The 24,054-nt window shown below is 49.0% G+C and overlaps 1 protein-coding gene across 1 annotated transcript; it reads left to right on the forward strand.

Annotated features, from left to right (window-relative positions):
- The first annotated feature begins 5,615 nt into the window (after positions 1 to 5,615).
- Positions 5,616 to 23,643, forward strand: ANGPTL4 (angiopoietin like 4). Its single transcript, XM_061601533.1, has 7 exons — positions 5,616 to 6,226; positions 7,783 to 7,893; positions 11,088 to 11,223; positions 18,916 to 19,029; positions 19,789 to 19,887; positions 20,860 to 21,135; positions 21,640 to 23,643. The coding sequence occupies exons 1-7, from the start codon at positions 5,729 to 5,731 to the stop codon at positions 21,819 to 21,821; spliced, it is 1,416 nt and encodes a 471-aa protein (XP_061457517.1). The 5' UTR covers positions 5,616 to 5,728; the 3' UTR covers positions 21,822 to 23,643.
- Positions 23,644 to 24,054: the final 411 nt, after the last annotated feature.

Genomic DNA, 24,054 nt, shown 5'->3' on the forward strand with positions numbered 1-24,054 from the left:
GTGCCTGGAAGCAAACTGGCAGCCAACCAAATTAGATAGATGTTGCAGTGCGAGGCCACTGAGGCACATAGCCTAACTGGAAACAGAGAGAGGAGCGATGCACAGAGGAGGCTTATAGCTCCAGTTAAATAGCTCCAGTTGCCTCCTGTAGAGCTGCGGCAACAGAATTCACTGATATCAGGTGGTGGCAACAGTCGGTGCGTGCAAGGACCGTTCTGGACTTCATAGGATTTGTTTGACAAAAATATGCCCAAGGCCAAATAACTGTTGGCGGATGGGCAAGCTTTGACCACTCAGTCGACTGGCATGCCCCCCAAGCAGAGAGAAGCGGGTACGTTTCTGTGCTTGCCACGATGCAACCTCAGGAAGAGGCTAGCAAAGTGCAGAGCATTTCCATTTATCTTTTGAAAGCCTCCCCCTCCCTCCTTGCGGGGAACGGCCCCCGAGCGCGGCAGAGCACCTGCCTTGCCAACAGAAGGCCCCAGGCATCTCCAAGGAGGGCTGGGAGAGACACGCCCCCTGCCTGAAACCTGGACAAGCCGCTGCCAGCCAGTGCAGGCACTACTGAGCTAGGTGGACCAACGGAAAATGCAGCTCCTTATGTACCTGGCGTCCCCGTCTCTCGCAACCGTCTCTCACAACCCGGGCGGAAAGCGGAGGCTCTTAACAGCCACAGGAGGCTCCATGTGGTTCTAATTGCAAGAGGAGATTCATTGTTATATTTTTGTCCTGAAAACAAAGGGCTTGTATTCTGGCCCTCCCCAACTGCCTGCAGACACTCCCCCGCCCAACGCTGGCTGGAAAGACCTCCGACTTCCTGCCCTGCGGCTCCTTCTGACCTTTCACACAGTAACCTCCAAGTCCCAACGTGAGGGAGGATGAGAGGATGTCCCAACGTGAGGGCCCTTGCATAACGGACAAATGCCCAGAACAAAAGGGAGATCTTTGTATCTGGTGAGCGAGGCCTGCCTTCCTCCCAGATTTCTCCTCCTCCAGTTATTTCTTTGCGTATTTATTACACCTTTCCTCTTGAGGAGCGTCCCTCTCTTTGCACCTTTTCACCCTTACGATGCCCCTGCGAGGTAGACAGTTGTGTAGTGGCAAATTCAGAAGTGCGGGGTCCCTTCAGTTTAGTCACATGCCCCTCCCCCCTTTTTTTTGCTCCTGGGTAGAAATTGAGATCCTTATTAATGCCTTCTCCCACAACAACAGACGTCCCTAGGAGCCAATAAGCATGGAAGGGGAGAGTGTTAGCTGCTGAGAAGAGTCTTCTCAGTGGCTGCCCCACCTCCTTTCGCTCTGATTGGTTCCAGTCAGCAGGAAAGGACAAGACTGTTCCCTTTCATTCTGATTGTGCAGTATGCTGAAGACATAGGGACCCTGCTTCCAGAAAAGTAAGGGATCTAAGACCCCCTGAGTCCCTGGACAACTACACTCCTGGAGACAGGGTAAGATAGGATGAGATAGAAGCCACATTCATGGTCATGCCTTTCCCCAAAGAATCCTGGGAAGTGTAGTTTGTGGAGGGTGCAGAGAGGCGTTAGGAGCAGGCCCTGCGTCAGCAGATGGCCAGGCCAGGCCCAGCACCCTGTGGCCCAGAGGGACCCCTCTTTAGGGTGGCACTGCCGCTGAGTGGGAGCTCCCAGGCACACACACACACTCGATGTAGACGGCACGGGCTTCAATGAAACTGCCTGTCCCTGTTGCGTTAGCGTGTCAGTGCGCACGCATGCCTGCCATCGCCAAAAATGGCAGCAGGGGTGTCCCTAAGGGGTTGATGCCCCTGCCACCATCTTGTCTGATGGCAGGCGTGCTCGGACACTGATGCGAGAGGTAGGTGCGATGGCCGGGGCTGTTTAAGCACCGCGTCACCAGTATTGGGAGGGGGGATCTTGCTTGTACATGCCACGGGCCTGGGGCAGGCTGGTGCCCAAGGACCCAGTCATGCCTGGCGTCAGCTCTGGTTAGGAGACCCCTGTTCTCTCCACGGAGCTACAATTCCCAGAGTGGCTTAACAGACAATCTGTGAGGGAGAATAGAGGTCTTCTAATACCTCTCAGCACCCTTCCCAGGATTCCTTGGGGGAAGCCAGGACTTTGAGAAGTGGAACAATGGAATAAATAAATAAAAGAGAAGCAAAGCCAAACCCATGACGTCCAAGCCGTGTGGGGCTGGCCCGGGTTCAGATTCTGTCATTTGGAGACGGAGCCGCTGTTGCAGTCGGAGAAGCTGCCCCACAGGGTTTCTGATGAGATGTCCTCTGGTTGGGGAAAGAGATGGGATTTACCCGGAGGATTTTTTCTGGCTTGCTTCTGTTTGAGACAGGACTCTAACAGATGAGTCGCAAACCAGAAAGGGAAGCCTGAGATGCCACAAGCAACGATGGGCAAAGCTGTCCATTTCAGCTCATCTCCATCTTTCGTTTTCCCAGTGTTGCGTTTTTGTAAACGCTGCTTTGCGGGAGACCTGAGCCGCAGAATCCGGATTAAGTGCAAATTTTCAAGGGTGGCTGCAGGCTTCCCATTGGGGCCATCCGGTTGGCCACTGTGAGAACAAGATGGTGGACTAGACAAGCCATCGGCTTCATCCAGCAGGGCTGTTCTGATGTTCTGTGTTTTCGAAAGGACAAATTTGATCGATTCAGGGTTAAACACGACCTGAATCATTATTTCTTCCCTGTCCTTGCTTAGATCTCAACCTCTTTTAATTATATTCTGCCTTACCGAAGTCTGGCCCTGCAAAACAAGTCCTGGGGCTGAATGAGGCCTAGCTGAAATTAAAATGCTTAGTGCGTTCCAGATGTTTTAGACTACAACTCCTATTGGCTCCCAGGTGCTGGCTGCGGCTGGTTTGGACTGTTCTCTAAAACGTCTGGGGGGGGCCATGTTGACAAAAGTTTACATAGAGGGGTTTGGGCGCAACACCACATCCGCTTCGATACACAGGGCTGGGGTCAGGGCCTCACCCCAGCTGTCAGGCAGGGCCCACTCCCGACCCTGAGCCTGGATAACACTCGCCCCCTTGACCCGCAGACCACGTCTCCCAATGCAGCGTCACTCTCAGGCATGGGTTCCCAAGCGGCAGTGGTCCGTGGACCACCAGTGGACCGCAAGCTCCATTCAGTAATAAATAAATAAATTCAAGTTGTCTGCAGCACATCTGCGGATTTGTGGTTGACGATGGCGCATCATCCCACCGAAGTGTCGTGTTGATTTGTAACTCTATTTTTATCGCTCCTTTTATTCCTTTATTAAATTTCTATCCCGCCCTTCCTAGCAGAAGGGCGGCAAACAAATGGCAGAACAAACCAAAAAATTGAAAGCAAAATATTTTTTAAAAAGAAATCTTAAAACATTTTGGAAACCTTTAAAAAAACAAATCTTTAACAGCAGCTTTACAAATATTTCCAGAACAGATGCAGACTTGTAACAGGCCCACTCCGTCAAAAGGTCTCTGTCTTCCCAGCCTTGATAAAACCTAACCCTTACCACCGGTAGCTTTCTGTGATGACGTGAGCCGGCCCACCTCACTTGGCCACCGCAAGCCAAGTTTGTTCTGTGCCGAACTTTTACATGCTGACTCCCCGCCCCCCGCAAGGTCAAACGTGGGGAGGAACACCAGGAGAACAGAACAAAAGGAACAAAGTGCCAGGAAGCGGACCGCAGCGAAGAGCTTCTCTCTAGAAGCCCAAACGGCCACGTGCGGCGCTGGCTGGAATGTGTGTGCAAGCCTGGCAAAAAGCCAGCTTGCAATGGGTGTTTTTTTTTTAATGATTATTGTTTGAGGGTGCTTGTAAGGCCTCTGGCTGAGATGGGGAGGGTGTTGTGATTTCTTATGGTTTCTTGCCCCGATGTCTCCGGGGGACTTACAGCATTGTCTTGGTATAGTTCTGGCAGTGGCCTCCCAAAGCAGGCCCTGCACCTTGGCATGGAAAAAAAAATTCTGTTCCCTACGTTTGTCATTTTTTCCCAGATTTAAGTTTGGCTCTCGGCATTTCTGCAGCAAATGGGAAAAAATGGACTGCCTTCAAGTCGATCCCGACTTACGGCTACCCTATGAATAGGGTGTTCATGATGAGCGGTATTCAGAGGGGGTTTCCCATTGCCTCCCTCTGAGGCTGGTCCTCCCCAGCTGGCCAGGGCCTGCACAGCTTGCCAAAGCTACACAAGTCAGCCCCTTCCTTGTCCGCAACTGCCAGCTGGGGGGCAACTGGGCTCCTTGGGATGCTGTTGCTAGCCCACGGCTGCACAGGTGGCAGGGCACGTCACCCCTGAGCCATTCCCTGTGGGGGTGATCTTTAGGAGACACGAGTGGGGATTTGAACTCGCAGACTCTGGACTCCCAGCCAGGCTCTCCTCCCCACTGTGCTATACCAGCTCTCTACAGCAAATAATAACAAAAATCCTCACTTCAGCTTTTCCCTGCGAGTTTCTCCCAATAAGCACATTTTTGTCTGCCATTTTATCATTGGCAAGCATTTTCGCCTAATGTACATGTTTGTATTTTCATGAGGTGTATTCAGTTTTATGCACTAACGGATGCACTTTTGTACATATGGGTTGGGTGGAGAATTGTGTCAGAGGAGTGTGAATTTCAAAGGATGTCTGGTTTGGTTATGGCAAGGTTTCGTAAAGTGCGGATTTGATACATTTGGGTTTAAATGCACACTGAATTGAATTTCTTATCCGTTCCCGACTTCAGCCTTTCCTTCTGCAATAGGGGAACAAGAAGACAGCAATAAGGCAGGCCTGCCTTACAGGGCTGTGTACGAGGGTCTCTGAGACAAGATGTGCAAAGCACGTTAAATGTGTGGAAAGTGCTATGCGTGACTATTCATAGCACAGATCCAAAGTCTGTGTACATACCATACATTAAAGTGTGTTGTTCCTTCCCCCAAGAATCCTTGGATTGGTACTTTACCCCTCACACAGCTAGAACTTCCAGCATCTTAACAAACTACAGTTCCCAGGATTCATTTGTTGGGAAAGAATGTGCTTCATATGTATGGTGTATTTGCAAGGGACCAGCAGGTTGACCCAGACTGTTAGCTTACCGTGTGTTTGTTTGTTTAAAATTTCAATCAGCTCTTTATGCAGAACAATGAGGACTGGAATCTTATTTTTTTATTTCAATCAGCCCTTTATTCAGAACAATGAGATCTGCCTTTTTAACTTGTCATTATTTTTACTCAAGACAAGGCCTGTAGCTTGGTGATAGAGCGCCTCTTTGAATGCCGAAGGTCCCTGGTTTCATCCCCCCACCTGGGAAAGACTTCTCAGAATCCCTGGGAAGCCACTGCTAGCCAGTGTTGACAGTCCTAAACCAGACCTGGCCAACTGTCTCTGTCCCTCTCCGCTCCAAAACGCGTGCGTGCGCGCGCGTCCCCCTGGCCAACCTAAACACCTTCGAAATGCACAGTTTTGTCTGTGCTTCAGAAAGACAAACTCGCCCAACGTGACACGTTCGCAGTCATCATCATCATCACACCCCATCACAACAGTTCTGGGAAGCAGCCCGCGCTTCCGGGCCCCACCCTGCCTGCCCTCTCCCCGGAGCCGGCTCGCAAGGGGAGGAGGCGGGGAGCCGGCTGCAAGCCATGTGTGTATCGGGGCGGCGTCTATAAAAGGGGGCGCGTCCAGGGGCCTCTCCAAAACCGTGCGCCCTTGGAGAGGTGGCGAGCGTTGCGCGCTGCGCCTCTGCCAGGTTGTATTGTCTTGCTGCCGGAGCGATGCGTTTGTGGGCGCTGGCGGGGTGGCTGGCGGTCGCCGGGGCGGCGGCAGCAGCAGCCGCACGTCCAGCCGCCGCCGCCTCGTCGTCGAGCAAGGAGCGCGCCTCCAAGGCCGCCTCTTGGGACGAGGTGAACATCTTGGCGCACGGGCTCCTGCAGCTGGGCCACGGCCTGAAGGAGCACGTCGAGCGGACCCGCGGGCAGCTGCGCGAGATGGGCAGCCGCCTGAGCGCCTACAACGCCTCGCTCGCCCGCCTGGAGCGCTCGGCCGGCGAGCAGCGGCACCAGCTCGGGCGAGCCCAGCGCCTCCTCGACGGCCGCCTCGACGACCTCTCCGGCCGGCTCCGGGCGCTCGTCAGGGGCCTGGCGGCGCACGAGGAGGCGGTGCGGGAGCGCCTGGGGCGCCTCGACGGGCAGCTGCTGCGCCAGGCGGGCGCCGAGAACGCCAGCGGCATCCCGCGAGGGAGCGGGCCGGCGGCGGAGCTGGGCGCCCTGCAGGTGCGTCGCGGGTGGTGCCCTCCAGGGGAAGGGGTGTGTGTGTGCGGGAGAAGAAGAGGCGATCTGAGAGGTCCCGGGGCAGAAGCCCAATTCTGAGCCCCTGTAAAAAAAGAGTGAAAGTGTTGGGTCGCCTTCCCGAGGGGGAAGGCTGGTTTGCAGGATCCAGGTGTGTTTACAATAGTTGCACAGCCAAAATGACTCTCCTAGTGGCTTGCATGCAATCAGTCCAAAGGAGGCAATGTAAACAAGTACAACAGGAAGGGAAGAGAGGAGAAAAGCAAACTCAGGCACCCGTTTTTGGCCAGACTTTGTCCTCCTTTTTGACTCGGGATGTTTTCAAGTTGTGCAGGTGTTTTATTTGATTTCTCAAATGTCATCTTGCCTGTGCATTTTGCAAACGAAAGTGGGATGGGTTTGGGGGCCGCGCAGAGAGACACGCAACATGCCCCCTAAGCTGGCATTCCCTTTGGGGAGGGGTTGGCCTCCAAAAGAGCTGGTTGGTGAAAGCTGTCTTGTGAGGGGAAAGAAGAGGGCATTCTTTGCCGGCACCGGCGCATCAGGCCGTGAGCCTGTTTACTTCAGTATCGTCTTCCTCAGATCCTGGTGCCCTCCGGATGTTGCTGAACTACAACTCCCATCATTGCTGGTCGTAGGCCGTGCTGGCTGCGGCTGGTGGGGAGTTGTAGTTCAGCAACATCTGGAAGGCCAGAGCCTCCCCACCTGGCCTGCGCTGACTGGTTCAGCTCTCTAGGATCCCGGTTGCAAGTCTAGCCCCTCCCTGCCTGAAGATGCTGACTAATGAACCTGGGATGACACTCTAATTATTAATTAAGTTTACATCCTGCCCTTCCTCCCAATAGGAGCCCAGGATGGCAAATCAAGATTCCAGTCCTCAAGGGTTCTGAACAAAGGACCAATTTAACACAGGCTGACAAAGGCAGCTTTCAGTATTGTTACACTGGGGGTCCCCAGAGTCCCCTGAGACACCCCCCATTGGCACCCTAAGGTCCCTTGATGTTTTTAATTGAGGGTTTTTTTTTTTGTTTTTTGGGAGGGGGTTGCTTGCTTTTTGCAGTGTGTCGCCTTCTATTTTTGATGGGGGGTTTGGAGGGGTTCTGAGGCTTGACAGTTCTTCTGTGAAATGGGCATTTTGTGATGCCCTTGGCAGCTTCGTAGATTTCCAAATGTGGCCCCAGAAGGTTGGGGAGGGCGACTGGTCTACACTGACCGGCAGCAATACTCCAGGCAGGGGACATGGCCAGCTCTCCCTGGAGATGCCGTTGGGGTTGAACCTGGGACCTGCATGCAAGGCCCGTGCTCTTGCACTGCGCCGCGGCCTTTCCCCACCTGTAATCTGGGAGCTGAGGGTCAGGGCGCCTGTTATATCACTGGGACTTTGATGGCGGCTGGATCCTGCGTCTAGGGACGGCCGGCATGCACCTGTGGGCTTGGAAAGGAGAGTGTTCCGTTCCCCATTCTTTTCCTTGGCTCTGAGTTGGGCAGAGCCAAACTCCCGGAGCTGACCTGCTGTATGTATGTGCATTTGTACATTTCAGAACTTGATGAGCCGTCAGAACCTGAAGATTGAAGAGCTCTTCCAGAAGATTAAGGAACAGCAATACAGGACAGATAAGCAGAACCTGCAGATCAAGAGCCTTCAGAGCAAGGTATGGCCTGTGGTCTGGAGTTTGGGTTCACAGGGGCGTTCTGCGCTCTCTGGCTGGCTGAGTTTTCCATTTTTGCTTCTTTGCAAATCACCTTTCCTCCCCAAATGGATTTCAGGGCAGAATGCAAAGGTGGTTTTAAAATCACTGCAGTGTTATAATGCGAACCGTGATAAGGTGAAGAGGAATGAAACCATTTAACCAGCTTAAAAAAAAAAGAAAGATCTACAATATTGGATCTCCCCCCCAAATTAGTGTCAGCGTCAGGCGTGCCATAGAGGCACTTTTCACGTGGCTTAAAAGCATTCTTTTTGCACTATAATTGTGAAAGTGCCCAAGGTGTGTGTCCTGGATGGGAAGGGTTTAGGAACCTTACAGTGAGTCAGGCGACTGGTCCATCTAGCTCAATACTACCTGCTCTGGCTGGCAGCTGCTCTCTGCCAGCCCTACATGGAGATGCCGCTTAGGGTTTGAACCTCCTGGATCAACCTGTTGGTTCTTGGTGCCGACAGACGTTCAAAATAATCTGCTACGGTGTTCCTCCTCCCCACGCGGTCCAGGATCATCTATGGAGTGATTATTGGCGGGTGAAAAGGTGGCACAGTAATAAAAGCGGGAGCGTTTTGGAATTGATTTTGCTGGGTCCCTCCCCACAAAAGTGCGGAATGGGTGAGAATGGCATGGCTTCGTTTTTGCTGTTTTAAATGTGTGTTTACAAGCGGGACCCGAGTCTCTGCATTGCTCGGTGCTTGTGGCGTGACAAAGGCTTATTGATTGATTGATTGAATTGACAGCCTGCCCTTCCTCCTGAAAGAGCAAACACCTCAGTGAAACAATTTGAAGAACAAAAAAAAAAAACGCATTCTAAAACATTTAAAGCACATGATTTCCCCCGAAGAATCGTGGGAACTGTGTTTCTCCATTACAGAGCACGAATTCCCAGCACCCTTAACAAACTACATTTCCCATGATTCTTTAGGGGAAGTCAGATGCCAGTGTGGTGCAGTGGTTAGAGTGTCGGACTGGGACCTGGGAGACCCGGGTTCAAATCCCCACTCAGCCCTGAAGCTTGCTGGGTGACGTTGGGCCAGTCACTATATCTCTCAGTCTGGCCTACCTCACAGGGTTGTTGCGAAGATAAAATTGGGAGGAGAACCATGTTTGTATCCCACTGTGAGCTCCCGTGGAGGGAGGTTGGGATATGAAGGTAATAATCAATGCATGAATAAGCGTGTGTTGCATGTGCTTTAAATGCAGGGTGCGGACCTGTTGTTCTTGTATTTGTTTCTTGTGCCATTAATTTTATGCAATGATGCATTTCTAGAACTGGGAAATTTTTGCAAGGGGAAAAAAATAAGGGAAAACTTCCCACCTCCCCCCCCAATCACCAGCCACATGTTAAGACACAACACAGGGTCATGTCAAGCTGATTTTCTCAACCCAGTATTGTCTTTTGGTGCAGGGCAGAAAAAAAAGAAAAAATTCTGGTCAAATTGGCCCCTGAGCATTTGGCTTGTTTGCAAATGTCCAAAACCTGATTGGCAACATTTTTTGTTCTCTGGTGGTTGTAAATACAGCTGAGATATGTAAGCATTCCTGATGTTTTTGGGAGGTCTTGTTCCGGCAGAGCGGGCAAAGGCAAGTCTAATGATGGAGAGGCCAGGCCTTAAATTGGGTAGCCAGGGGTTCAAATCCAAACGTTGCTAAGATTGTCCTAGACAAGCCACAGTCTTTTGGCTTCAGTCTCTCTCTTCCCATAATAAAGAAATAGGATATTGATTAAAGAATTTATACCCCACCCCAGCCATCTTTGAATTGCTGAGGAGCAAATTGTTTAGTAAATACCACTTTTAATCGAAACCTGCAGTGTAAAAATTTCCAACAACTTTCTGACCTTTACTTTTGTTGTTAAATTTGCAAATAAAAACAAAGTCAATGCTTTGATCTACCTCACAGGGTTGTTGTCAGGCAGAGATAGCCAGTGCGGTACCCTCCAGGTGTTGTTGGACTACAAACCCCATCAGCCTTTGCCAAAAGCTCAAATGAGGATGATGGGAGTTGTAGTTCAGCAGCATCTATAGGGTGCCCCATTACCTGCCCCCTTTGTACAGTTTCAAGGAGGAGGTTTCTCTTTGTTTTTAATTTGTTTTGTTCAGATTTTTTTAATTAAAAAAAGGACTCAAGGTATCTCTACATAGAAACAGCATTGTACAAAATGCATTGTGTTTGTTATGTGGTTTTTGGAATGCTAAATATTATTATTAGAATGAATATTGTTATAACCAGGAGGATCAAATGGAGGCAGTCTTGGAAGGCAGGATGCCCAAAACAGCATAGTGGGAGGGGATACTAGAGGTCATCTAGTGCACCCCCAGCTTTGTGCCAGATGCAAGTACAGCATCCTTGACAGGTGGCCATCCAGGTAATGGCTAAATACCTCAATTGGAGAACCCACTGTCTCTTGAGAAGGGACAGATGGAGCTGTCGATTGCAGTTCTGCCCATTCCTCATTTTTCCTGTCATAAATTGGGTTCTCCACATTTCTACTGCAGTTTGCCTTTGTTAACCTTCATGAAAATGTTGGCCAGCATTCTAGTGCAAACATCCCCCAGTGAACACATTTCTGTCTGCAGTTTTGACCAACGTGCATATTTTTTGCAAGCAGTTTTTCCTAATGCGGTGCATTTTTGCATGCTGTGCTCGCTCTCTTATTTGTTTATTAAAGTATTTATAAGCTGCTCTTTTCATAGGAGTGCATCAAGGCGGCTTGCAGCATACGATGCTATAAAATTGAAAAAACAATTAAAAAAGAAGAATAAAAGTATCAATAAATGCTGCAATGGTTGAGGGGGAAATCACGTATTGATTGTTATGTACATTTACAGCCTGAATATGTGCATTTTTTGCAAGCCCTGCTTAGCAGAAGAACTGCATCACAAAATCCAGAGAAGTGCACATTGTGAAGGACGGCTGAGTTTCGGTTGGCATGTTCTTTGGATCGTGCAAATCAGATAGGTGTGCCTTTCAGCGTGAACTGGATCGAATTTCCCCCCATCCCTGCAGCCTGTCCCACTCTGAAAATATCTCTCAGCGTTAGGAGATCCGTCTCGCTGCCTGCACCTGGCTTCTCATTTACGCTTTGGAAATTAAATGATATTTCTGTTTCTGTCTCCTGCAACCCCACCCCGGATCCACAGGTCAACATGCTGATCCCTTTGCACGTCAAAGAAAATGAACCACAGAGCCCCAAATGGAAGGCAAATGTCCAGAGGAGTGCAGGCCGAGCTGGCAACCACAGCCAAAGCACTGGAGCCAAGTCCTCGGAGATGTCGAGTGAGTCATAGAATCATAGAGGTGGAAGGGGCCTCTAAGGCCATCAAGTCCAACCCCCCTGCTCAATACCACCCCCTTCCCCGACGGCAGAGCAGATGAGGAAAAAAGTATCTATATTTCCTTTACTTAGGAGCTGAATCTTTTAGAAACGCGGGCCCATTGACCTTGTTGGACCAGAGTTCGTTGTGTCCATTTGTTTCAACGGGTCTACTCTGTGGGCAGAGCCACACCGTACGTTTAGAGAGCTGGTGTAGTGTAATGGTTGGAGTGTCAGACTGGGACCTTGGAGACCACTGTTCAAATCCCCAGTCAGCCCTGAAGCTCACTGGGTGACTGTGAGCCAGTCGTTCTCTCTCAGCCTAGCCCACCTCATAGGGTTGTTGTGAGGATAAAATGGGGAGAACCATGTTTGTATGCCACCTTGAGCTCCTTGGAAGTAGAAAGGTGAGCTATAAATATAACGACGGCAATGTCTTGGTGCCATTATTGCATGGGGCTTTACAGAGTACAAGAGGAAAAGGTGTTTCCGCAAAGATCTTGCAGTCTAAAATTTCAACACAGGAAATGACAGAGCGCGAAAGTGGAGGCAGAGCGCAACAGCTGTTTTTAAGTAGCGTGCATTGAGACTAAGTTGAAGCGCACCTTAGCCACAATCGCTAAGTGGAACCCCCATATCCAGGGGCAGTCTATCCTGGAATGGCTGTTGGTGGGGGACAAGCAATCTGGGCTGGTCGTCATTTCACTCTCTTCCCTGTCCGCATCGCTTCAAACTGATTTGGTGCTCTCCGTGGCTACTTTTAAGCTGAAAGATGAATAAAGTCAGGAGATCCGATTGCAGATTTCAGCCGTTGCATGTGGTTTCGGTCTTTTGTCTCATCGCTTTTGTGGACCCCGAGAAGGTGGGTGGGTGTTGTGAGGTGTAATGCGGACAGAAGTTTCTCTGGCGGAGAAACCCGACCTTCATGAGAACCATGAAAAATGCTTTAAAAAAAAAAAAAAGTGTTTTGTAGCTTGTGAGATGTACCAGGGAGAAGGCAGAATGAGCCAGACTGGCTTGTGTTGGAAGATTAAGGAGAATGTGAGAGTAGTTTTTCAAAATGCTGGAAGACTGAGACAGAAAGCATGTGTTGGTGATGAAGGAACAGGTTCCAGAATAAAAAAAAAACCTTGCGAGTGGTCTGTGATGGCAAAGATGGGGAATTTGTGGCCTTCCAAATGTTTTGGACTCCAGTTCCCATCTCCTGTGGCTAGTGATTGGGATGATTTAAAATGGAGTCCCAACAATATTGGGAGGCCCACAAGATTTCCCCAATCTGTGCTCAAAGAGGCATTCCCCTCTCTCGCGAGGGAACGCCTCTTCTCAGAGGCATTCCTCCATCTCTCGCATGTCATAGGGAAGTGCTACTTCTTAGATCAAGGATGCGGGAAACCTGGCCCTTCAGATGGTGCTGGCTAGTGGCTGGGATCATGGGAATTAACGCCCCATGACATCCGGGGGGCTGCAAGTTCCCCCGTACTATACCCACATTGATCCAGCTGGCTCACCTCTGCTTGGCATCACTCCTGCCTGGGACTGCAGCCTGCCCGCTGCAGTAATCGTAACTCCAGCCAATGGGAAATTCGATTCGGCCGCGGCATCCCCAGCCGAGCTCTCCTCTTGCTGCGGGGGTGCGTGGGGCCCTCGGCCAAGTGTGTGAGAGGTGAAGTTTTTTCCTAGGCATTCCCAGGAGCGAGTGAGAGAGGTTGGGGAAGGAAGGAGGTGGGGAGAAAACCGGGGCCCGCACTTCTGCTGGCGTCTCTCCAAGTAGGGGAAAGGCAACGCTTCCCCTGCGGGGCTGGGATTCCAAAATAAGTCGGCTGAGGGAGGGGAGGCAGTTTCAGCGCTGCGACAACCTGGGCAGGAGGGAGTCACTGAGCAAGGCTGGGCCTGTCGCTTAACTCTCGGAGCAGCTCATCTTAGTGTCCCAGCTGTCCAGGGTGTTGGCTCCAGTGCACTGCATTTGGCAAAATTCTAGACCTCTTGAAATGAATAAGACCAAAGTCTGCCACGTCTGCTAATTTCAGTGGTAGGATTGATGTTGGTGGCAACCCAGATGCACTGCTGCCTCTGCCCCCTGCCATCCCTGGTCTCCAAGCGTATCTTGACTCCTGCATTCCTGGCTTGGTTTTTTTTTTTTGACGAGAGCTCTGTTTATTATTTAAAACCTTTATATGCTGTTTAATCGTGTGCCTGCTGAAGGGCCGTTGGGGCTCCATCCGCTGCCTCAGCGTGCTGTGGAGGGAGGCCAGGCTCAGCTTCTCCCTGGTCTTTAAAGGCAGGGGTTCCCAAACGGTTGCCGTTCGGGAGCTTCATCCAGGCGGTCTGGGACATATCGTTGGTGGTCGAAGCCGAGAGATGACTCGCCCGTGGCACTGAAGATTCGTATTGATTTTTAATTGTATTTTAATTGCTTCTCTTATTTCTGACGTTGGATTTTATTGTCTTCCCATTTGAATTCTGTGGAATGCAGTAATATATATATATATAAAACAAACCAAAGAGGCAAAAAAAAAACCCATTCAAAACCATTCAGTGTCTAGCACAGCGCATGACAATTCTTACAACAGGGTACTGGGCTGGAGAGTTCTGTCAGTTTCTCACTTTTCAAATGTTAAATTTAGTTCTCCACATTTCTGCAGGAAATTGATTTTTTTTTTAAGTCCTCATGAAAATTCTCCACCATTTTAGTGTGAATTTCTCCAAATAAACACAGTTTTGACAAAGGTACGCATTTTTGCAAGCCGTTCCTCATCACGTCGCATGTTATTTTCCCCTCATATATGCATTATCTACTTGGCGAACTGCATCCCAAAATTCTGATAAATGCGAATTTCGAAGGAGGGCTGCATTGCAGTCCTCATACTGTTTCAGAAAGTACAAATTTGATAGATTCTGCTTGAAATGTGAACTGAATCAAAATTCTCACCCATCCCTACAACAGGCAGAAAAATAATTAAGCAGTCCATCAAGTCCTTTCGTCAGCCATTTTCCACTGGTTGAGGGGGGGAACTTGGGATCAGCAGGTTCTTACTTCTTATGAATCACTGTTTTAAGGAAGCCTTGTAACGTGAGATTTTTTTTCTTTTCTAGAAAATACAACGTGAGGTTGGTGGTGAAGGTAGAACGCGCTGATGGGGTAGAAATTTGGTTCATTTCACATTTAAAGCAGAAACTATCAAATTTGTACTTTCCGAAACAGTATGAGGACTGCAATGCAGCCATCCTTTGAAATTTGCGTGTATCTGAAGTTTGAGTTGCAATTCTCCAACCAAAGAATGATTAATTTTTTAAGAAGCATAGATTAGGGGACAGTGTGCATGAAAAAAACTCAACATACAAAAATGTGTACATTAGTCAAAAACTGCATGCAACAACGTGTTTATTAGGAGAAATTCACGTCAACGTGCTAAACCATTTCCACGAGGATTTTTTTTTAAATTTGCAAATGGCTGTAGTGGGGTGGAGTACTGAATTTTAAGATTGGGCAAATGAGAAGCAGAATTGGAACAGACGGAGGTTTCCATCCCTCATTGATGGCTGGGAGGGAATTTGTTTGGGGGGGGAGGAGGGGGACGGCCAGTTTATTGCAGCAGAGTGTGTGATGATGTGTAGGGAGATGGGGGGGAAGGAGGGAGAGAAGATCTGGTTGCAGGGTAAGTAGGTGAAAGTTGACGCTCCTCCTTAACGGATCCTGGTGTTATCCCGGCAGTTCCCAGGCTGATATGCCCTTTCTCCTACTTGGCTCTGTCCTCTCTTCCCCCTCCCCATCTAATATGTGGGGGGGCAGGGGAGGCTCTGGCGGGATGACTGAGATGGCTTTGTCTCTGGAATGTGCTGTGGTCAGCCTGCAAAATGCCTTTTTCTCTTCTTCCCGGCTCTCCCGTGACTCAACACTGGCTGTGACTCACGGGAGAGCCGGCGGGATGCTTGAAAGGGTGAGTCGTGGGGGAGGGATCGCTGGTCCAAATCCGTGGCAAGCGCGCAAGATGGCCCAGCTGCAGCCGCTGCGTCATCCTCGGCCCCACATTGCACGTGACAAGTCTGGTCTACTTTGCAAGTTGGTTGGGAAGATCCCCGAGCGGCTGCAGGAAGTGGTTTTTTTGTTTCATAAAGTAGCTTTATGTCATCATTTTTTTGGAGTTGCAAAACAGTTTGGAGTTGCCAGAGTTCCAATTCACTGGAAGGATGACATGCAATATATGACAAGTTGTCATTTCTTTCTTGAGTGGTTTTCTCCATAATCTGCTATCTTATTTCTTAAAAAAATTAGAAGTCAAATGACAAGGTGTGTGTGTGGGGGGCATCTGGACTGTTGTTTTTTTTCTTGGGGACGCATAATTTTTGTGTGGGTGAGATTGGCATTGCCAACCCTCTGTTCCAGAATTACTTTATTTCTTCCGTTTCTTTCTCACCTTTCCTCCTCCAAGGAGCGCAAGGGCACATACATGGTTCTTCTCCCTTCCCATTTTATCCTCACAACAACCCTGTGAGGTGGGTTAGGCTGAAAGACAGTGATTGGCCCCCAAAGTCACCCAGTGAGCTTCATGGCTGAGTGGGGATTTGAACCCAGGTCATAGTCCAATACCCTAACCATTATGCCACGCTGGCTCTCTTATTGGTGGATGGAGGTCTTCTGCGGGGTAACCCCTTCCGCTCCTCCCCCGCCTTCCGTTGTGCAACCCACAAACTTTCTTGGCAGGATGGACGAGCGGTTTTTAATAACCTCTCTCTCCTACATGGTATGGCTCACGTCACCACCCGCAGCCCGAGATCTGATGCAAGCTGCAGAGTGCATTGCCCTGCATTCATAAACTCTCCTCTCCTGCCCCCCCCCTCCCAGGCAGAGGAACTGGAGGAAAGTTCATGTTTACACTCAGGAACTCTCTCTCACCCCACATCCCTCCCTCTTCCTGATATCTGGCTCCTGGCAGCTGTTTTGAGAATCCCAGCTTAATTTATCCAGATCCCAGGAAAGGGAGGAGGGGTCCCCTGTGAGCGCCAGGAGGCAGGTCCTTCTGCCATAGGTCGGAACAGAGGCTTTCTTTGTCTTGCGGGGGGGGGATATTCCTGGTGCAGCTGTTTTTAGCCACAGGGCAAAGTCCCTGCCACATCGACTCCCCATGTGCCATTCTCTTGGCTTGCACATCCAAATGGACTTTTTACAGGGTGTCAAAACCCACCGGCTTGCTGGCAGTTGGCGTGTGTCCCCGGGGCAGAGTCCAGCCCGCTGTGGTTGAGTCGAGGTGCCCAGCGCATGCCTTGGGTCATGGCCCATTCCTGCGAGCAAAGGTTGTGGCGTTTGGCTTTCTTGGATAACCCCCTTTTCCCCCCACACCCTAACTTGTGGGTTGGCTGTTGGGGCTCACGAGAGCTGGCTTCCCCCACAGCCTAGGATGTCTGCGTAAATGGTCCTTCTAGAGAGTGTGCAGAGTGCTTTCTTCTCAGAATAGCGTGCAGAGTGCTTTCTTCTCAGAAATCCACTGCTGCAGCTGCATGGATTTAGGACTCTCCTGGGGTGGTTTGAGTTTCTGGCCTGTACTGATTCCTAAGAGTGCCGTTGAGTTGTCATACTAAGCTCCCATGAAGGCTTAGCCCCCCCCCCAGCCTAATCTTGCCGCCCAGAATTAAAACGCTGCTGAATCTGACCACTGAGTCTAGCATCTTCTTTTCCAGCAGTGACCAGAGGTCTCAGGGGAGCCCATAACATATCTGAACATGACACACGTGCCCACCGACTGCTAGGGATGGAAGGATCGGTCAGTGTCAGTTCTCTCAATTTCTCATCCTTCCAGTATTAACTTCGGTTCTTCACATATCTGCAGCAGTTTGCCATTAAATATAAAATAAAAATCCTCATGAGAATTCTCTAGCATTTTCAGTGCACATTTCTGCTAATGAAGACATGTTTGTGACTTGCGTACACAATTTTGCAAGTGGCTTCTCCAAATAGAATGCATTTTTAGACGTTGTTTTCGCTCATAGACGCATTTTCATGCATGACTTTATCCTCATAGATGCCTTTCTGTGAACTCTGGAGAACTGGTTAGCAAAATCTGGGCAAGTGCAAATGTTGAAGGATGGCAGTGCTTTGGTCCTCATGTTGCTTTGGAGAACTGCAATTGGATAGATTCGCCTTTAAAAGTGAACTGAAGCAAATTTCTCCCCCATCTTTACCGGCTGGTACTCATGGGTAGACTGTCTCTAAACTTGGAGGATCCATTTGTTATTTAAATGCTTCCAGTGGAAAGTTGCAAGCTGCCAGCAGCCGTTTCCTGCTGCCCCACCCCGGTACCTCCTATTCGGAGGTATGCTTCCTCTGTCTATTATTTTTTGTGACTAATAGTCACAAGAGTAAGACTTGAGCCCTGGAATGTGAAGTTGTGTCCCCTCTGAACATGTGCAGACTGCTCTTCTCCTTCCCCCATCTACCAAGTAATTGCAACCACAACACATCTGGGATTAGGACTAACAGAATTCCAAGATGCGGGGAGTGGCTTCCAGCAAACTTCAACGGCAGCTTCTCTTCCGGGCGGGGTGGTGGTGGCTGTGGGTATGTGCTGCACCCCCCTCCTTGTGGCTTTGTTCTCTGCCAGCTGCCTGTCTGGCACTTCAGTTGTTCATGTCAAGCTGACATTTGGCAGAGGCTGGCCTGGGCAAAGAAGACCGAGCTGCGATCTGTACTCGCACGGTAGCCCCATCTATGAGGGTCTCATTGGGGGCTGTGGCTTGCACTTGATCTCTCCCCCTCCTCTCTTTTTAAAAATTTGAGTTATTTATTTATTTGTTAGATTTATATCCTGCCCTCTCTCCCAAAGGAGCCTGGGACGGCAACCATGACAAAACGATTTAACAAAAAGACTTCTAAATACCTTAAAAACATTCTAAAACACAGTTACAGTTTAAAAACATTCTTCCATCCAGTGGGCTTCAGGTTGCCAGGAACATCCGCGTTATCCCAGTCTGCGTTGGTGTCAGAATTGTTCTTCAGATGTTTTTAAATGTGTTTTTAAAAGTTTTTTTTAAAAAACTACATGTTTTTAAATATTTGTTCTACAGATGTTTTGAGTGTTTCCTTGCTTGTTTGCCCAGGGATATATATTTAATAAATAAGTCCTGATGTTTTAGGTGCCTATGCTGGGGGGGCTTTCCTGATGTTGTGCTTTTTAAATACTGGTTGTCGTGTTTTCTTGTTTAAAGTTTTGATTTGTACTTGTTTCCAACTTCCCAGGCAACTTAGCTATATGGGTGAGACGCAAATGAAATGAAACAAACTCAGCTTGAGGAATTCTCCTAAAGACTACCTTTGCCCCAAACCGCTTATTAAACAAAGTATCGCACGTAGGGGTGTGTAGCAGACTTAGTTCTGTTCACAAGTAGACCCATTGCAACTGATGGACCCAAGTTGGTCATGTTCGTTAATTTAATGGGTCTACTTTGAGTAGGATTAATGTTGGATACAGCTCACAGATTTTCCTTAAAATAACATGATGGAAGAAAAATGGGTGTGTACTAACCAATCTGTAACGATTGCAGACGCTAGGAAGCCAAGCCAAATAAATGCCTCCCTGCTAAGTTGCTAAAGTGGATTTTGCTAATCAGCTCTTTTGTTTTCCCTCCTCCTCATTTCTCTCTCTCTTTTTTTTAATCTGCAGAGTTTCCGGCTAGCTGCCACCACCTTTTCCTCGAAGGGGAACAGAGCAGTGGGTTGTTCCAGATCCAGCCCCCTGGCGCCCAGGCATTCGAAGTTGTCTGTGACGTGACTCCAGGTAAAGAGTTATGGTTTCCTGGGTGCCGGTTAAGAACATGAGAAGAGCCCTGGTGGATCAGGCCAGTGGCCTATCGAGGCGAGCATCCTGCTCTCCCAGTGGCCAACCAGAAGGGCAGCCCAAAATGCGAGAGCGCTCTTCCCTCCTGCGATCCCCAGCAACTGGTATCCGGAAGCATACGGCCGCGCAGCATAGCCATCATGGCCAGTAGCTGCTGATAGTCTTCCCCTCTATGAAACTGTCTAATCCGCTTGTAAAGCCATCCAAGTTGGTGGCTAGCGCCTCCTTGTGCAGCTGCCTCCTGTTGTCTGTCCTGAATCTTCCAACGTTCAGCTTGGTTGGATGTCCAAGACTTCTAATGAGAGAGGGAGAAAAACATTTCTCTCTCCACTTTCTCCATGCCCTGCACCGTTTTATACCCTTCTACCATGTTGCCTCTGAGCTGCGAACGACGCAACCTTCTCTCGTAGGGGAGCCGCTCCGTCCCCTTGATCATGGTCGGTTAGGGGTTCAGATCTCACTGCAGGCAGGGGAGCGCTGATCTGTCTTGAGCGTTGGGATGACGTAGGAGAGGAGAGTCTCTGACGTCGTTCCTCCCACCCGCCAAACTGTCAAATCAGAAACTCAGCCGTCTCTTATTTATTTATTATTTGATTTATATCCCGCCCTTCCTCCTAGCAGGGATCGGGGGCGGGGAGGCTCTAGCCGGATGTCTGTGAATGGATGATGTGATTTCACCCTCTTTTTTTCCTGTTACAGACGGTGGAGGCTGGACAGTGATCCAGAGGCGCCTGGATGGTTCTGTTGATTTTGACCAGCTGTGGGTCGCCTACAAGAATGGATTTGGAAATATGAGTGGTAGGTAGGAATGGAAAGATCTGCCCATTTTGGTCCTCTGTTTCTCAGTTTTGCAGTCTTCAGTTCAGTTCTCCACATTCCTGCAGCAATTTGCAGTTTTTGGGGAAAAGTTGTTATGTAAATTCTTCAGCACGTTAGTGCAAATTTCTCCTAATGAACACATTTTTGACTAATGTGCACATTCTTGCAGGCAATTTTTCCTAATATAATGCATCTTTGTACATTGTTGTCACTAATATGTTCACTTTTACGCAGGGCTGTGGAGTCGGTACGCCAGACCTTCAACTCCGACTCCTCTATTTTTCTACTGTCCGACTCCACCCAAAATTGCTTCTTATCAATCAAAATTTATTTTGAAGCTGGAGTCGGTACATTTCTACCGACTCCACAGCCCTGCTTTTACGCACACTTCCCCCCAATCAATTCATTTGGGGAAACATTGGTTGGAGAACTGCATTGCAGAATTCGGAGAAGTGTGACTTTCAAAGGAGGTCTCTGGTTTAGGTTCTCGTATTTTTGGGATGTGCAAATTTGATAAATTCAGCTTTAAATGAGAAATGAATCGAATTTCACTCCAAGCCACTTGACAGGCCGCCCATCGCACTTGCATGCATTTTCATCTCCTTTGCTTTACTTTGCAAATGCGACACCTGTACTGAGCAGTACCCCAAAGGAAAGGACTTATTTGCATAGTGTATATTTTTGAGTTTCTCTTTCTAACCTTTCCTCATTGGGGAGTTGCTCCACCCCCTTGATCGCTCTGCTTTCCCTTTTCTGAAGCTTTTCCAGCTCTACAATATCCTTTTTGAGGTGAGGCAACCAGAACTGCACACAGTATTCCAGATATGGTTGCACCATAGATTTGTGTAACAACATTGTGATATTAAGCGATATCTTGTCTTCTGAATATCTTTTGTTGTAAGATGCTGGACTCTTTCCTTTGTTTATACATTCTCTTTTCATTTTCTTTAGGCGATTTCTGGCTGGGCCTGGAGAAGGTCCACCAGATCATGCAAGAGGGACGGTTCCATCTCTCAATTGAGCTGCAGGACTGGGAAGGCAACTCTGAGAGGATCCAGTTCGTTTTCAGTCTGGGCGGAGAGGACACAGCTTACACACTCAGTCTCCTGGGACCCATTCTCGGAGAACTAGAGAACGCCATGGGTGATTTCCCACAGCTGCCCTTCTCCACGCGGGATCAGGACCATGACCTCAAAGGAGATGCCAACTGTGCCAAGCATCTCACAGGTCAGTCTTGTGTGTGTGTTTTAAAAAGCCACCAGAAAAAAAGACCCAGATCTCCAACCCACTCTTGTCCTCCCCATCAGGGGCTTGCTATCAGTGTTGGTCAGTGAGACCTGCTTTATCCATTTGCAGCCGTTGTTTGGATTCAAGTTGCACCTGCAAATAGCCTTTAAAGGGATTCACTGTAACCACGGGGTGTGTGGGAATTAAGGATCCAGTCTGCTGGTTGGATCCACTTCTCCACCCCGGAATAAACGATTATCTAACATTCCATTACTTAATAAGATTTGTGTCATAATACCCAAGCACCAAATCCTTAGCAAAGCAAACCTGTGAGTGTTTCCTCAGAGGCAAGTCCTGCTATACTCAGTGGAGCTTACGCCCTTGTAATGGTGTTTAGGACTGGAGCCCAAGAATTAATATTTTAACATTTAAAAAAAATTAAATTACATGTTTGTGAAAAGTCCTTTGCCTGATGCCTGTCTTTGTCATCTCTTTGTCCTAAAGGAGGCTGGTGGTTCAGCAGTTGTGGCCCCGTCAACCTCAACGGGAAATACTTCCGCTCCATTCCACGGCAGAGGCACGAGAGGAAGCAAGGAATCTTTTGGAAGACTTGGAGAGGGCGGTACTACCCTCTGAAGTCGACTGCCATGAAGATCCGACCTGCAGAGTTGGGCCTGGGGTCCTAAATGCATGGAAGGCCATGGGAGGGAGAGACTGGGTGGCCCTCCAGTTCCTGCTACTGCTGAGATGCTTTGTGGGGTCTCTCTGCCGGCTTCCAGTTGGAAGTCTTCCTGTTGCAAGAGGTGCCCCTTGAGCTTGCGTGGGGAGGCACAGCAATGACCTGCTTCTCCGTGTTGGGAGGAGAGTTGACGTGGGGGACTCTTAGGGTGGGTGGGAAAGGAACAGGCATCAGGATGCATCTCGTGGGCCGCTGAGGGTTGGCAATTCAGCATCTCGGGGTCTGGTGACAGCCTGTGGATGGTGAGGATGCCAGCTGTGATGACATCTTGGGAGTCTGGTTCTTTCGACATTCTGTAGTGCTGTTTTGTGACAAGAGTGAGTTTCTTGCAAGGCCCGGCAGATTTATGCTGGGGGCCACTCTGTCATTCACATAGCTCAAGATGTGTCTTTAGACCCGCTTCCTTATGCCTCAAAATGAGGAAGATTTTAAGCCACACTTAACCTCTTTTCAAGTAGCAGTTTAATGGCCCCTTTATTGTTATTGCTGGAGTGTATATTTCCCATCCTAAAGAAGAACTTTCCATTGAACTATCAGGTGAGGGGGAGCGAGCCACAGTTGCTCCCGTCAGACTGGATACGGCCATGCTGGTCTCCTGTGCCATGCAGACACTGGCTGTATTTCTTAGGGGTTTCTCCTCCGCTGGCTCGGTGTTTAGGGTCAGATCTGATGATCTTCCGCGAGACTGTGCGTCTCTGCCCTCGCCGCTGCATCCCAGGGTTTGTGAAGCGGCTTGTGAGATATTAAGAGCCTTCCGTGCGCTACCTCTGAAACTGGGATTGGCCAGCGGGAAGAGGAAGACCCACAGAGCGGTCCAAAATATTTTGGTGCCTGTAGGATTGGGAAGTTAGAGGCCGTCCTGAGCAAAGGGCCCCCCAGAGGGCTACTTCCTTCATTGGTGGTAAGCAGCAGAACTCTCAAATAAAGCTGCTCTTAGCGGTCATTATAATTTTCCACACTATCCCCTTTGTTGGATCACTCCAGAGCAATTTGGAAAATTTAAATGGTTGTTAACCCTGATGCTGCTCTGAGCAACAGGCTGTTTGTTTTTAAAAGGTTTTTTTTTTAAAAAAAATGTGCCTTGCCAGTGATGCTGAGCCACATCCAGGTTGTGTATACAGTGTATTCCCATCTGAGAAAAAAAAAGTGTAGTAATTTACCTTAGGGTGTCCCACAATCTACCACCTTCCACATGTGCAAGGCTCCTCTGTGGATTGGCATTATGCGCAAAAGGACTGAGCCACAACAGAGGACGGTTGGTTGGAGGAGGAAGCACCCTTTCTCTCTTCTGTAATGAAGAGGGTTTGCCACACTGCAAATGGGCCATATCAGATCTGTGAGGATGCTTAGGGGCTCTTGGTGTGGTCCACGCGGCAACAAACGGCTGGAAGCCAAATCGGGCTCTTTGAATGTTGTGTACCCCCCCAATATTCCTTCTACATCAACTTTTTTTTAAGTCATATTGACTCAGATTTCCTCCAACGTTTAGCTCCTTGTTCTTGTACATAACAGTCGTGCTAGTTGGTGTGTTGGTTTTAAGAGTGCTTTTATCCTGTCTCTTTTTTTAAAACAAAAATGTATTCTGTGGTTTTAATATGCAGCATTGATAAACGAAGTGGTTATAACTTATAAACATTGCCTTGGACAGGCCATAGTAAGACGTGGGGGAAGAATTGTTTTCTGCTCTTGATTTCTTTTTTATACTTAAAATTTGTGACTCTTTGGTCAGTGAAGCGTCTTTTTAATAAATAATAATTTTAAAAATTGAACCATCCCTGTTGCGATTCTTTCACAGTGGGATAATTAAATGGTCAAGGCAGGATGTAGCCCCTGTCGATGGTGATGGTTCAAGTTGGGCCACTCTTCGCAGATGGCTGGGAACGGAGCCCTATTTGGGATATGGCGTAAGCAGCCTCTGGAGCTCATCTGCTCCAAAACACCAGGTAGCCAAGTGGCCAGGACATCATCCTCTTGCCAGTTTCCAGAACAAGAGAAGGATCTGTGAGAAATCCCTGTCCTTTAGGAAGAATCTTCCTTATACTATGTTAGACCATTGGTCCATACAGCTCAATATTGCCTACACTGACAGGCAGCGGCTCACCAGGGTTTCACAGATTAATGTGTTCTTTCTCCCATGCCAAAAAAGAACTGTGAGGAAAAAGTGGAGGCACAACGAAACG

This window comes from Rhineura floridana, chromosome 18, assembly GCF_030035675.1.
Source record: "Rhineura floridana isolate rRhiFlo1 chromosome 18, rRhiFlo1.hap2, whole genome shotgun sequence".
In the NCBI taxonomy this organism is placed as follows: domain Eukaryota; kingdom Metazoa; phylum Chordata; class Lepidosauria; order Squamata; family Rhineuridae; genus Rhineura; species Rhineura floridana.